The sequence below is a fragment of the Pristiophorus japonicus genome, chromosome 9 (genome assembly GCF_044704955.1).
Source record: "Pristiophorus japonicus isolate sPriJap1 chromosome 9, sPriJap1.hap1, whole genome shotgun sequence".
Lineage (NCBI taxonomy): Eukaryota > Metazoa > Chordata > Chondrichthyes > Pristiophoridae > Pristiophorus > Pristiophorus japonicus.
In genome coordinates, this window is record NC_091985.1 from 84,054,615 (window position 1) to 84,070,743 (window position 16,129).

Sequence of the window (16,129 nt, forward strand, 5' to 3'; positions counted from 1 at the left end):
GGAGATATCTTTCCTTCAGCTAAATTGCATCTATGAATAATTAATGGCGCATGTAAACAAACCATCAATTAAGTTCTGTGCAAGTTTAGATATTTCAAAAGGAATGCTTGTGAAATAAAAGTGTTGTCAGACATGCCATGCATTGAACTGGCAAGAGGACCAGATGCATCTAAATCTTCTTGCTTTCATTAGTGTACTGTGCCAAATCCAAATTTGAATTGATTCAGCTCAGACTTGGCTCATCCATTCATTCCCCCCACTATCAAAAACACATCAACTACAAGCATGTAATAATTCATAATTGTGCAGCAGTAATTCATCTGTAATTGGAAACATTTGGCACAGAAATTGCTGGAAAAATAATGTCTCATTCTCGGCAACTGCCATTATTAATGCGTTAAAAAGCCAAAACTTTGTGACGAAGAAAAGAGTCGTCAGAACATGCTGGATGATTAGTTTTGGTTAGCCTCGTCAAAACCGAAAAAATTACCATCTCACCGTGAGGCTCCCCATTGTGTGACATGAAATTGTTCGATTTGCGGCATTAATGCAAATTAATCTTGCCGCAGCCATTTAGGGATGGTAACTCATGTCATAAGAACTCTTTTAAATAAGGTGATTTATGGTCCTGACATGCCACTCAAATTTGGAGACCTAACTAGGAAACAATGAACCTGCAGAGTATAACTCCTACAGGTAATAAGTTGTTTCTACAGGTTTTACATTTTTTCTGACTTTCCTTTTGTGACTCTCTTTTCTCTCTCTCTCTTAATTCACTCTTTTTCTTTCCCTCTTAATGTGCTGCAAACACTGACAGGCACTGCACAGAGGTGCACGGCTGCACCCAGGCTCTCCCATCACTCCCTCCAGATGCTTATGGAGGGAGTCACAGCACGCAAGGAGGTTCTCTTTCCTTCCAATGGGCGGAAGAGACCTCCCCAGGAGACCAGCGCAGCCTGGTTGCACAGGAGGACACAAACAGGGGTGCCATGAGGAGGACCAGGCTGCAGTGGCGCAAACCTTTCAATAATCTCAGTAGATCATGAAACATTACTGCAAAGCCACACTCAACCTCATCCTGCTGTGCCACTCATCACATCCCCATCATTCTGCCTTCCCTACTCCCCTCCTGCACATCCTTACTCACACAAACTTACCTTGCACCTCCACCCATCCCTCTCGCTCTATTTACATTATCACATCCCCTTCGCACTAGTCACCCCTAACACTCACTCTCATCCTTGTCCAATCAGACCAACTAACAACACGCAAGGGGAGGCACTTGGGGCTTTTAACCAATGTTCATGTAAAGTTTGTGTTAATGTGTTCTCAAACATTGAAATCTTTATTTACATCACTTTATCTTCTTGGACAGATTTGTGTGGGGTGGTGTCAAGCTGGCGCATCATGTGGCAGCCAAGTGAAGTAAATGTGGCCACGGTGAGGCCATCCTTGGTGAGGCCACCCCTGGTTTCCCGGGTAACAATGTGGTCGGGTGCTGATGCCCTGTGTCTGGTGCAGCTTCAGGTGATTGCGGAGAAGGTTGGTGTTATTGTTGGTGCTGCTGGTGATGTGAGTGTTGGGGCTGATCATGGTGAGATTCTGAGGACCATGGTGAGATTTATTTCAAGGGCGCCGATGCTGCTGGAATAGATGGCAGCAATCTGTCAATGGTAAAGTAAGTTGCTCCAAGGAGGTGACAGTGGATTGGGTTTACTCCAATCACTTCTAAACTGCATAAACAACAACTTGTATTTATATAGCACCTTTAACATAATGAACGTCCCAAGGCACTTCACAGGATTATTATGAGACAAACGATTTGACACCGAGCCACATAAGGAGAAATTAGGGCAGGTGACCAAAAGCTTGGTCAAAGAGGTAGGTTTTAAGGAGCGCCTTGAAGGAGGAAATAGAGGTAGAGAGACAGAGAGACTTAGGCAGGGAATTCCACAGCTTCGGGCCCAGGCAACAGAAGGCACGGCCACCAATGGTTGAGCGATTATAATCAGGGATGCTCAAGAGGGCAGAATTAGAGGAGTGCAGACATTTTGGGCTGTTAAAGGACTGGAGGAGATTACAGAGATGGGGGAGCAGGGGGGGTTGGGGGGGGGGGGCGAGGCCATGGAGGGATTTCAAAATAAGGATGAGAATTTTGAAATCGAGGCATTGCTTAACCGGGAGCCAATATAGGTCAGTAAGCATAGGGGTGATGGGTGAATGGGACTTGGTGCGAGTTAGGACATAGGCAGCCGAGTTTCGGATTACCTCTAGTTTACGTAGGGTAGAATGTGGGAGGCCGGCCAGGAGTGCATTGGAATAATCTAGTCTAGAGGTAACAAAGGCATGGATGAGGGCTTCAGCAGTAGATGAGCTGAGGCAAGGGTGGAGATGGGTGATGTTACGGAGTTGGTCATTGTTATGCTGCGGAAATGTGGTTGAAAGCTCATTTCACGGTCAAATATGACACCAAGGTAGTGAACAGTCTGGTTCAGCCTCAGATAGATGCTGGGTAGAGGGATGGAGTCAGTGGCTATTGAAAAGTGGCTATTGTGGCAGGGACCGAAAACAATGGCACAGGTCTTTCCAATAATCAATTGGAGAAAATTTCTGCTCATCCTAGTATTGAATGTCAGACAAGCAGTCTGACAATTTAGAAACCATGGTAGGGTCGAGAGAAACGGTAGTGAGGTAGAGCTGGGTGCCATCAGCGTACATGTGGAAACTGACGCTGTGTTTTTGGATGATGTTGCCAAGGGGCAACATGTAGATGAGAAATAGGATGGGGTCAAAGATAGATCCTCGGGGGACACCAGAGATAACGATGCGGGGGCGGAAAGAGAAGCCATTGCAGGTGATTCTCTGGCTACGATTAGATAGATAAGAATGGAACCGGGCGAGTGCAGTCCCACCCAGCTGGACAATGGTGGAGAGGCATTGGAGAAGCATTGAGTGGTCAACTGTGTCAAAGACTGCAGACAATTCAAGAAGGACGAAGAAGGATAGTCACAGTCACAAAGGATGTAATTTGTAACTTTGATGAGAGCCGTTTCGGTACTGCGGCAGGTGCGGAAACTGGATTGGAGGGATTCAAATGTTGAGTTGCATGAAAGGTGGGCACGGATTTGGGAGGCGACAACACGTTCAAGGACTTTGGAGAAGAAAGTGAGGTTTGGAGATGATGCGGTTGTTTGAAAAGACTGAGGGGTCGTGGGTTGATTTTTTTGAGGATTATGGCAGATTTGAGGGAGAGGGGGACAGTACCTGAGTCTCTTCCAAATTCTGAAGGTTCCAGCTTCTAAGATTGGAAAGTGAACAGCTGCAAAATGGTAGCCTTTACACCACTTTTGTAACTCGTAACGATGACAAATGTCTCCACCTCCACATGGTGTCGGGTCTGTAAAGCGCTGACAGACCTGGCACTTGGGAAACCGACAAAGAGGTGGGTTGACAGCGGGATCCCGCCCCGTTGTGAATCTTTTCTATTTTGACAGTGAACCCGCCTCGGAACCTGCCCTCTGAGCGCTGGCAAATTCCAGCCTTTATTTCTGTTTCTATATCTGATCTTTCACCCTATTGCCTTCCCCGTCGTTTCTTTATCCTTAAATTTAATTAGTTAGGGAGATAGACCATTGGATCTGAAATTTATGGCATGCCAGTTGCCCTGTTAGCCTTGCATCAATTCACATTTCCAGCACAAATAAATGGTCTGAAGGGTGAGGTAAAAATTCCAATTTACAGCACTTGCCATGAGATGCACCATTTCAGCAATATCTGGGCCATAATACAGGATCACAAGTGTGGTTTTATGTGCTTGGATGAAAATCTCGTTCTTTTATTCAAAAAAATCTTTTTTTCACATTTTGAAATTGAGCAACTAACCTGGTTCACTTGTCTTAATCACCATGCCGACCAAATATCCCTTGATTGTTCGCTTTCAATATTTATATTATATATTTCTCAACATGATATGATTGTAAGAGTTAATTGTAATTAAACAGAACTTCAAGGAGTATTATTTACTTGGCATTCGCATCTTCTTATCAGGCACTTCACAATACAAAATGACTTAAGATGGAGAGAACTGTCTGACACAGAAAGCAGTACTGGAATAATCAACATTGATTCTTGGTTTATGGCTTTTACATAAATTTCACATCATATCTTTCCTTGGTCCTCAGAATGAAGCATATGGTTAAAGACACTATTTTAACACAAAATTTCATGAATTCAAAAAGTAGCAAGAGAAGAAACCGAAAACCTGGGGTTGCTTACCTGAGTCATAACGTCTCGTGTGGTGGTAGACCTTCCTTTCCTGGTGGTGGTAGTGGCCATGGTGGTTGTAGTTTCCATAATGGTAGTTGATATTTCTGCTGGCTTTGAAGTGGTCGTTGTTTCTGTCGTCATCGAGGATACCTCCCCTACTAATCTCACATTTCCTTCTATTCTGATGTTTGGATCACTTTCAGCTGCCATATTAAGTACTTTCAAGCCATTGTAGTATAGACCAGTTAGCTGTCCCTGGAATGGACGAGCTTTGTCCTTGCCACCAATTTTTATAGTTGCTTGGCTATTGAAGATTGTAAGCTGCCGTCCTGTGAAAACATCGTTACATATATAGGAAAAATGTTGAATGTGGACTTAATTAAATTAGGAGTTTTATTTTACATTTATGTGAAGTAACAAATAATTTATGAGGTGGTTAATGATTGCAATAAATTACTAAAGAACACTATGAATAGTAATTTATTGCTCTTGGATGGAATGTGTGAGGGATGTAGATTTTCAATAAATATTTTCTTGGAGTCATTTCATTTTTTTGGTTGCTTAAAGGGCAATCAGATGTTTGATTTCCTTTTTATTTTTGTACAGCATTCTTTCTATTGCAATTTTTACAGAATTTAGAGTACAAGCATATAACAATACGTGAAAAATGTTGCTTCACAAAAATAATAAAACATATTGTAAGAGCATATGAGAATTTTTGATTGCCTTCCAGCAAGCCTGCCTTTAGGGGTTAAAATGAAAAACAAAATTGTCAATGCAGATGTGAACTAACAAGTGACACATAAAATGAGAAAATTATGTGGAACATTTTACTCCAACAGAACAAACCTTTGCAACAGTACCACTTCTTGATTTTTTGACAAAAATCATTTATTATATTTTTAAAGGGTTCAGTTTTTGCACAGCAAAAAGCATGCAGCAAATGTCATTTTTTATTGTTAACTTCTTTTCAAACTACAATTCCTTCAAATGTTTGAAGTAAACGTTAAAGGGACTTCAGATCTTCTTTTCAATCCACATGAAGCACTATTTAAGTTATCTATAGTTTAAAAGGACGTTGTTGCAGAAATGAAAAAATGGATCACAGCTAATTGTACATCCTTTAATGACTAAATTTAGACATAGTAAACATATTCTGTACAGGATTTATCACTGTTTGTTAAATGTCTAGGATTAATGTTGTACATTGATCACAATTAGAAGATTATATTTAACAGTCCCTTTAACCTTAAGTTAATGGGGTATGCTTATTAAACTGTTGATATTTCATAATGGGAAAAGAATTATTCAACACGCAATGCAAATATTTCTAACTATTGTTTAAAACATTTTGTTTTATTTAATTTTACTGGCAATTTATAGTTTAAGTTTATTAGTGTTACAATTCAACACTACTTGGTTATGTTCAAATTATTTTTTATTTGAAGTTTTAATCAATGTTTTTACCTTTGTCGAGTAGCCAATCATCAACTACTCGACCAAGTCGATATGGGATTCGCTGTCTAGCAATCGCCAGGCGTTCGTTATCATTGTTTCCTTTAAAGTTTAAAGAGACATTTCATTGGTTAAAATCTGTAAGGTCAAAGGTTAAAGGTTAATACTTAAAGCTTGAGCTATACAGTTGTCACATGAATTTTTGAATTTGGAAGTTTAAGAAATGCTATCTACAACATTTCAAGTTTCAAATTTTTCAGGCATTTAATTTTTTTTAGCAAACAAAATTATTATATTAATTAAGAATTAGAAAGCTGCATCGTCAACTAAGTTATTGAAGTTATATTATAGACAAACCAAAACAACAAATTAAATCATATCATATAACAGCTTTACAAAAATATTCTTCTGTCTGCTAGTTTTGAAGAGAGCCCATATTAACTAGTTAAACCTTGCTTCAGTTGGAGGATTTATTTGTGTTCACTGTAATTCTTCTCCATATTAGTCTTTTTAAAAAAAGACTATAAAAGCTTAATGCCTGTGACACGCACTACTCCTTCCATGCCTTAAGACAGAGCTGGTGTTAATTTGGTTTTGTATTCCAAAATTAAAAAAAACACATTAACTCACTCAAATTAGGAAAGCAGAAAGTGGTAAAATGAATGCTAATAGGCCTTAAAAATCCATTCGGCTGAATATCAGCAAAAATACAAAATTATTGTGTAATAATAAATACTATACAAAAGCATAAATATAGGTAACAATACTGATTTTAATATGACGTAAATGAGGCTTTGACAAGCAACTATGAATTAACAATCCATTTCTCTCTTGGTTGACATCAGGCCTTAAGCAACTGATTAATTAAGAACATACAGCAAAGTAATTTTAAATGTTTTTGTTTGTTTCTCATTGAATTAATTTCTACACTTCAAATCATTCTGATTAAAAAAATTCATTTAATGAATTTCGAGTTATTCCATGGAAACTGCACAATGTATTATTTAGTCACACACACAAATAACCAGAAAGTCCATAGAATGTGCTTGTCTGTGTCTTCCCAATTTTTCATTTTAGAATTTACAATCATTCAGAGTTTTATGTGTTTACTGTTCCATTTAAATTGGTTTTATATGGAGTTTGCATAATTTACTTTCAAGTCAGTCAGGCCTGCAGCCCTTCCCCAAACAGCTGATGTATGGGTTGACTCTTAACAAATTATTGTAAAGAATTAAATTATTCCTTCCAACTGGTCACAACTATGGTGAGATATCTACCTGTTGGCTGCAATTCTGACATATTCAATATGTCCTTTCAAACTTAAAATGATTATGCAGAAACAACCATCTGCCACATGGCACTATAAATCTGTGGTGCAATCAGACCAATAATTCCCAGTATTATCAAATAATTGAAAGCTTACTCTGTTGAAATGAGTCAAATCTTCACTGGGCAACTCGGCATGGACAATAAATGTGGCCTCGCCATTGTTGCTCACACTCAGAACAACATTTTTTTTTAAACGCTAGGGCCATTTAAGATAATGCACATATCAGTATGAAAGAACACAAATTCATGTTTCTTGCTGTCTTCTTTTTGCATATTTTTCTAACATATAATTAATTGCCTGTCCATTTTTCCTAAATATAAACATTACCAATAAACGCCTGAGAAATCTATATTTTCACTGCACAGTTGTCAAAGTTTATATTGCTTAGTCTGAGTGACATGCATCATCTGTTATTGTGCATAGATGTTCAGGTTTCTAGCATGAAACTTGTTTGCCACTTCATTGGAAGTTAACTTGAAAAGGATTCGGTTTGGATAAAAGATGATCATCCAAGGATTGCGTTGTGGCATTGCCCTTGCTGATTGAATTCCACGCAGTTCCATTCTTCCACCGAATAGACAATATTTTGTCACATTGTAGTGTATTAATTCTGTATGAACAGGTAGACTTCAAGGGAATAACAGTAATTTAACACAATCTGAGAAAGCAGTGAAAAAGTGAAAGAGGTCAAACCTTTGAATCAGAACTAAAATCTGCAGCAGAATTGAGAAAAGCAGCAAAAAAAATCTTAATCATATCTTCATATCTGTGGGTCAGATGGGATAGACTAGCTATGTCAAGCCAATAGGTATGAGTTTTTTCTTTCCCCAGTGTATTATATTGTCACTGCTGAAGCCTAATTCGATTTTGCCCTTTCTCAAATAAAGGTGCCAGTCATTTGACATGACACAGCAGCATCATCATTGAAAGGCAATGCAGGAGACAGATAAAAAGCTGGAGCTTCAAAAGAACAATCCAAAGTCTAGGGTATATATTTTATCTTGACAAATGCCATCTTTTATTTTTGCCTGCTTGACTCTCATTATTTAGCTACCAGGTCACACCTAACTAACACTAACCTTCTCTGTCCTTCTCAAACTATTTCTATCTTTATTACATATTGTGTGTGGTATCATCAATTGTGCAATATTTGATTTATTCAATGGGAAATTCAATAACATTAACTGTGCTTTCTGGAAATGAGCACAGTGATAATTCACCACAATGGATCATAGCTTGTATAGTGGAAATGTAAATCCAAGTTAAACTACTGTGCAATAAATACAGACTGATGGATTACCTGGGCATGTCAGGATGATGCACTAATCAAGAGGCTCAGATAACATCATAACAGTACAACAGCAAAGCTTGAGTGGTTTATAACTGCTATTTGAAGAGAAAACTTTGATTGTATTCTTGAAGTCATTCCTTTTTACCTATTATTATGTTAATCTTTAGTTCGGGTTTCTACAAGTTTTTGTACCGAACACCACTGTCACTACTCTCGGGTTGCTTGACATTCATACAAAAGAAAAAATAATTGTGACATTGTTTGTAGAGAAATAATCCATTGTTGACTACCAAAAACCTAAGTCCAGTCAACATCAGAGCTCATTAGTAATTTTCTTGGGGACAAAATTGCCCCTCATGGTAACCTTCCGGGCCGGGACTTTTATCAGCTGGCTCGGAAGTCCCACTCCCAACGCAGAATTGGGCCGTACGCCCCTCAAAGGAAGTGGAGCGGTGTCTCCGGCATTCTGCTTCCTTTGGGGGCGCTCCCGGGGCGGTGGTGCGGCACTGAGGCCAGCGCTATGCAGATGCAACTCGTGGCGCTGACTTGCTACAATGCCCCTCCCCTTGGATTAAAGGGGAGGGCTGCTGCGTACTCTGCCACTGGGCCACCAGGGCAGTATGAGACCAGGCCAGCAGCCCAGCATCTAAGACGGAGTGCCGGGCTGCTCGACGGCGGCCTGGTCCACGCTAAGGCCACCATGGTTGGGCCGACCCAAGAATCAGCTAACAAATAAAGATGGTGGCCCGGGGCGCTACAGGCCTCCCCTTTAAACAGCACCCTGGGAGCGGAAGCCCCCCAGCTTAGCGACCCACGGAGCTGGTGTTGACATCCGCCCGCACCAGCCTTGCAGCCTGCGGGGTAATTTTCCCCATGCGGCATTAAGGGGTTGGCGCGGGGTCACCGTCATCACCGGTTGCACGGCGGCATGGGATGCTAATCGTGGGGTGTGTCGCTGCTGGGACAGCGCCTCCCAAACCTCCGAGGCAATTTCCCGGGAGGCAGGTAGCGCCGCCCCCCCCCCCACCCCCGGGCGAAAACTGCCTTGCCCCATAGGCGCTAATGGGGTGCAAAAAAGGGGCAATTTCGCCCCCCTTATGACTAACAGGGAATTAATAAACATTTCTGAATATTGCCATTAGTCAACAAAGGTATGAAGCACTCCAGCAGCCAGCATCAGCAAAAATAACAAATAAAAATGGGATAGGTCCTAAATGTGTAACCAGGACACTAAATTGTTTTAAAAGCTGATACAAGGACATGAATTGAAGCAATCTTGGCCCGTGATGATGAGTTCAAGGCTCTCAACTCATTTAAGGTTCCACATGATGTTTATGAAGGGATCGAGTTTCATGTGTGGTTTATGATATCCTCTAAACCCCTCAATTACTTTTTAGCTGTGTAATTTAGTCCTAGTTATCCACAGATCTATACTGATTTCCCTTCAGTGAATTAGTTCATTGGTATGTTACAATAGTTTTAAATTTGCAAATGTAAGTAGATGAAAAATTCAAGGAAGGGACTTGATATACGTCTCAACCAAATAGTTCAGAAATTATTTATATTGCAAATGAAAGTGTTTTCAATGTCATCCCATGGTGTGGCAGATTGATATTTCGAGACAACATACCAAAGAATTAATTGCAGCATGCAGATTTGCCTCTACCAATTGATCTTTCAGCCTTGGCCCATCCATCAGGAGAGATGTTGGGCAGAAGTTGGGAGGGGAAAAATATAACAGCACAAGTTAATCCTGCTTAATTTTGTCTGCATCCTGGGGGCCAATTACAGAGTGGCATTAAGAGAAGGTTATCTGCACAAACTCAGTGAAAATAGATGGAAAAGAAATGGGAAGGATTTATTAATTCAATTTCATTTAAATTTGAATAAAGTCATTTTGCATTTTTACTGGATGCATAACAAGTCTATATTGCTGGTTAGACTTATGAAAAACAAAGAAGCTGCATTCATATAGCGCCCTTCATGCTGTCAAGGCATCTGAAAGTGCTTCATATCCAATTAACTTTTTTAGAATGTAATCACTTTAATTGCAATGCAGACAAAAATGGCAGTCATGTTTCACACAGAAAGCATCACAAACAGGAAGAGCAGTGCAAGGAAGGTAGTGCAGGGGTCCCCTGTAGTCAACCCCCGACAAAACAGATACACTGCTTTGAGTACTGTTGAGGGGGATGACTCATCAGGGGAGGGCAGCAGCAGCCAAGTTCATGGCACCGTGGCTGGCTCTATTGCACAGGAGGGCAGGAAAAAGAGTGGGAGAGCGATAGTGATAAGGGATTCAATTGTAAGGGGAAAAGATAGGCGTTTCTGCGGCCGCAACCGAGACTCCAGGATGGTATGTTGCCTCCCTGGTGCAAGGGTCAAGGATGGGGTACTGAAGTTGCATGTTCAGCCATGAACTCATTGAATGGCGGTGCAGGCTAGAAGGGCCGAATGGCCTACTCCTGCACCTATTTTCTATGTTTCTATGTCTCGGAGTGGGTGCAGGACATTCTGAAGAGGGAGAACAGCCAGTTGTCGTGGTGCACATTGATACCAACGACATAGGTAAAAAAAAGGGATGAGGTCCAACGAGACGAATTGAAGGAGCTCGGAGCTAAATGAAAAAGTAGGACCTCAAAAGTAGTTATCTCGGGATTGCTACCAGTGCCATGTGCTAGTCAGAGTAGGAATCGCAGGATAGTGCAGATGAATACGTCGCTTGAGCAGTGGTGCAGCAGGGAGGGATTCAAATTCCTGGGCACTGGAACCGGTTCTGGGGGAGGTGGGACCAGTACAAACTGGACGGTCTGCACCGAGGCAGGATTGGAACCAATGTCCTAGGGGGTGTGTTTGCTAGTGCTGTTGGAGAGGAGTTAAATTAATATGGCAGGGGGATGGGAACCAATGCAGGGAGACACAGGGAAACAAAATGGCGACAGAAGCAAAAGACAGAAAGGAGATGAGTAAAATGGAGGGCAGAGAAACCCAAGGCAAAAAACAAAAAGGGCCACTGTACAGCAAAATTTTAAAGGGTCAAAGTGTAATAAAAAGGCAAGCCTGAAAGCTCGGTGCCTCAATGCGAGGAGTATTCGGAACCCAGGAGAGGGCTCTGAGCTAGTTAGAGTGGGTGAGAGCGCAGATGAACAGGACCCCAAGAAATAATGCAAAAGGCAGGAGGCAACAGAGCAGATTAGCACTGGGCTAAGTGTAAACCACAAGGTGATAGGAAGGGACAATATGTATGAATATAAAGGGGCTGCAGGAGGGGTCAAAACTAAGAATCATGGTTTAAAAACTAGTATTAAAACACTCTACCTAAATGCACGCAGCATTCGAAATAAAGTAAATGAGTTGACGGCACAAATCATTACAAATGGGTATGATTTGGTGACCATTACAGAAACGTGGTTGCAGGGTGGCCAAGACTGGGAATTAAACACACAGGGGTATCTGACAATTTGGAAGGATAGACAAGAAGGGAAAGGAGTTGGGGTCGCTCTGTTAATAAAGGATGATATCAGGGCAGTTGTGAGAGATGATATTGGCTCTAATGAACAAAATGTTGAATCATTGTGGGTGGAGATTAGAGATAGTAAGGGGAAAAAGTCACTGGTGGGCGTAGTTTATAGGCCCCCAAATAATAACTTCACGGTGGGGCGGACAATAATCAAGGGAATAATGGAGGCATGTGAAAAAGGAACAGCAGTAATCATGGGGGATTTTAACCTGCATATCGATTGGTCAAATCAAATCGCACGGAGTAGCCTGGGGGAGGAATTCATAGAATGGAAACGGGATTGTTTCTTAGAACAGTATGTTACAGAACCTACAAAGGAGCAAGCTATCTTAGATCTGGTCCTGTGTAATGAGACAGGAATAATAAATGATCTCCTCGTAAAAGATCCTCTCGGAATGAGTGATCACAGTATGGTTGAATTTGTGATACAGATTGAGGGTGAGGAAATAGTGTCTCAAACGAGCGTACTATGCTTAAACAAAGGGGACTACAGTAGGATGAGGGCAGAGTTAGCTGAAGTAGACTGGGAACACAGACTAAACGGTGGCACAATTGAGGAACTGTGGAGGACTTTTAAGGAGCTCTTTCATTGTGCTCAACAAAAATATATTCCAGTGAAAAAGAAGGGCGGTAAGAGAAGGGATAACCAGCCATGGATAACCAAGCAAATAAAGGAGAGTATCAAATTAAAAACCAAAGCGTATAAGGTGGCCAAGGTTAATGGGAAACTAGAAGATTGGGAACATTTTAAACAACAGCAAAGAATGACTAAGAAAGCAATAAAGCAAGGAAAGATAGATTACGAAAGTAAACTTGCGCAAAACATAAAAACAGATAGTAAAAGCTTTTACCGATATACAAAACGGAAGAGAATGACGAAAGTAAATGTTGGTCCCTTAGAAGATGAGAAGGGGGATTTAATAATGGGAAATGTGGAAATGGCTGAGACTTTAAACAATTATTTTGCTTCGGTCTTCACAGTGGAAGACACAAAAACCATGCCAAAAATTGCTGGTCACGGGAATGTGGGAAGGGAGGACCTTGAGATAATCACTATCACTAGGGAGGTAGTGCTGGGCAGGCTAATGGGATTCGCTTAACCTATCTAAATCTCTTTGCAGCCTCTCTGTGTCCTCTACACAACCCGCTTTCCCATTAATCTTTGTGTCATCTGCAAATGCTGTTACACTACACTCTGTCCCCTCTTCCAGGTCATCTATGTATATTGTAAACAGTTGTGGTCCCAGCACCGATCCCTGTGGCACACCATTAACCACCGATTTCCAACCAGAAAAGGACCCATTTATCCCGACTCTCTGCTTTCTGTTAGCCAGCCAATTCTCGATCCAAGAATCGACAAGTCCCCTGGTCCTGATGAAATGCATCCCAGGGTATTAAAAGAGATGGCAGAAGTTATAGCAGATGCATTCGTTATAATCTACCAAAATTCTCTGGACTCTGGGAAGGTACCAGCGGATTGGAAAGCAGCTAATGTAACGCCTCTGTTTAAAAAAGGGGGCAGACAAAAGGGAGATAACTATAGGCGGTTAGTTTAACATCTGCAGTGGGGAAAATGCTTGAGGCTATCATTAAGGAAGAAATAGCGGGATATCTCGATAGGAATAGTGCAATCAAGCAGACGCAGCATGGATTCATGAAGGGAAAATCATGTTTAACTAATTTACTGGAATTCTTTGAGGATATAATGAGCATGGTGGATAGAGGTGTACCAATGGATGTGGTGTATTTAGATTTCCAAAAGGCATTCGATAAGGTGGCACACAAAAGGTTACTGCAGAAGATAAAGATACGCGGAGTCAGAGGAAATGTATTAGCATGGATCGAGAATTGGCTGGCAAACAGAAAGCAGAGAGTCGGGATAAATGGGTCCTTTTCGGGTTGGAAATTGGTGGTTAGTGGTGTGCCACAGGGATCGGTGCTGGGACCACAACGGTTTACAATATATATATAGATGACCTGGAAGAGGGGACAGAGTGTAGTGTCACAAAATTTGCAAATGACACAAAGATTAGTGGGAAAGCGGGTTGTGTAGAGGACACAGAAAGGCTGCTAAGAGATTTAGATTGGCTAAGCGAATGGGCTAAGGTTTGGCAGATGGAATACAATGTCGAAAAATGTGAGGTCATCCACCTTGGGAAAAAAAACAGGAAAAGGGAATATTATTTGAATGGGGAGAAATTACAACATGCTGCGGTGCAGATGGACCTGGGGGTCCTTGTGCATGAAACTCTTTTTGAGTTTACCTGAAAAAAAACATAAACATTAAACCGTGCCACCCGCCCTGGATGACACAGCAGACATTTTCAAGGCCCTTTTTTTGGGTTTTTTTGTGGTTTTTTTTGTGTTTTTCTTTTTTTTTGTTTTTTTTTGGGCGCTAAAATCACATTTTTTCCAGTGCCCCCTATAAAAGGGGAGGGGGACACTAAAAGCACCGGCAATTAAAACAAATTAAACTTTAAAACGTAAAATCAAATTAAAATTTGGTTGCCGGGCGTGATGATGCACTCCAGTCCCTCCGGTGCCCACCTCTCGCGGAAGGCCGCGAGCGTACCGGTGGACACCGCGTGCTCCATCTCCAAGGACACCCTGGACCGGATGCAAGAGCGGAAGAGAGGCAGGCAGTCAGGTTGAACGACCCCCTCGACCGCCCGCTGCCTGGACCGGCTGATGGCACCCTTGGCCGTGTCCAGGAGCAGTCCTACGAGGAGGCCTTCGGACCTACCCGCTCCCCTCCGCACAGGGTGCCCAAAGATCAGGAGAGTGGGACTGAAGTGCAGCCAGAATTTCAGGAGCAGCCCCTTCAAGTAATGGAACAGGGGCTGCAACCTCATGCACTCAATAAAAACATGGAACACGGACTCCTCCAGACTGCAGAAATTGCAGGCGGCCTGGGAGTCCGTGAACCGGCTTAAAAATTTATTGCACGGCACTGCTCCGTGCACCACCCTCCAGGCCAAGTCCCCGATGAATAGTGGGAGGACCCCTGCGTAGAGTGCCCTCCATCGGGGACCCCCGCCTCCTCCGGACGGCAGGATGGTACGCCATGGCGTGTCCGGACGGCAGGCGAGGATGGCAAAGTTGAGAGTGTGCAGGAGCAGCCCGTACAGGAAACCCCTCCGCGCGGAACTGAAAGGCACGGAGGGGATTTCCCCGAGGCGGCTCAAGTTGTGAGGCGCCGGTCCCCGAGGGAGATTCCGGGGTTTGGCGCTGATGAGGAATTCCGTCCGGACGGGGGTCAGTTCGGACAGGATCTCCCCACGTGCTTGAGCCTCCTCGATGCACCGAACGGAGTCAGGGCCCAAAGCTGTTTTTAGCGACTCGATGTCTTCGGCCGCACGGCGGACGTCGGCTGAATTTAGGCGCCGCGCCGGCGTGCCTGGCGCCATCCAGCCCTCTCCTCCGCCAATGAGCAGGTCCCTGACCCTGGTCACCTCACCAGCCACAGCCCTCTCTACCGACCGCCACATAAAACCTCGGTCGTGGAGGTACGGATTCCCGAGCAGCAGCTCCTGCAGGACGGCCACCACTCCAGCCGGCGGAGAGCTGCGCTTGGTGGAGACTTTGTTCCAGACCCTGATGAGGTCCCTGTAAAAGACAGGCAGCTCCTGGAGGGTGGTCCTGACACCCCCCAAGTTCACAAACAGGAGATGCGTGTCGTAGTTGAGGTCGCGCTGCTGGCGGAAGAAATACGTCGCCAGAGCGCACCACCTAGAAGGGGGCTCGACGTAAAGGTATCTCTGCAGGGTCTGAAGACGGAAAGTCGCGAGCTGGGCGCTGACGCACACCAACGACTGACCGCCCTCCTTAAGCGGGAGACTCAAGACCGCGGCAGAGACCCAGTGCTTCCTGTTGTTCCAGAAGAAGTCCACCAGCTTCTTCTGTATCTTGGCGACAAACGCAGGGGGAGGGGTCAAAGTGACCAGCCGGTACCACAACATTGCGGCCACCAGCTGGTTTATGACTATCGCTCGACCCCTGTAGGACAGCACTCGGAGCAGTCCTGTCCAGCGCCCTAGGCGAGCGGCGACCTTGGCCTCCAGCTCCTGCCAGTTCGCCGGCCAGGCTCCCTCGTCAGGGCTAAGGTAGACTCCCAGATAGAGGAGATGGGTCGTGCTCCAGGCAAAAGGCCTGAGCTCCTCCGGCAGGGAGTCCACCCGCCACTGACCCACCAGGAGTCCGGAACATTTCTCCCAGTTGATTCTGGCGGAGGATGCGGCCGAGTAAATCTCTTGGCACTCACGCATCC

At 43.4% G+C, this 16,129-nt stretch overlaps 1 protein-coding gene across 2 annotated transcripts in view; it reads right to left on the reverse strand.

Annotated features, from left to right (window-relative positions):
• LOC139273124 (neurexin-1-like) overlaps positions 1 to 16,129 on the reverse strand; it is a 2,375,046-nt gene that overhangs the window by 250,711 nt on the left and 2,108,206 nt on the right. For both annotated transcript variants that reach the window (XM_070889537.1, XM_070889538.1), the window contains 2 exons: positions 5,734 to 5,823; positions 4,276 to 4,595 (listed from right to left, as the gene is read on the reverse strand). In XM_070889537.1, coding sequence (XP_070745638.1) covers positions 4,276 to 4,595; positions 5,734 to 5,823 — 410 coding nt within the window. The remainder of the gene's footprint in view (positions 1 to 4,275; positions 4,596 to 5,733; positions 5,824 to 16,129) is intronic.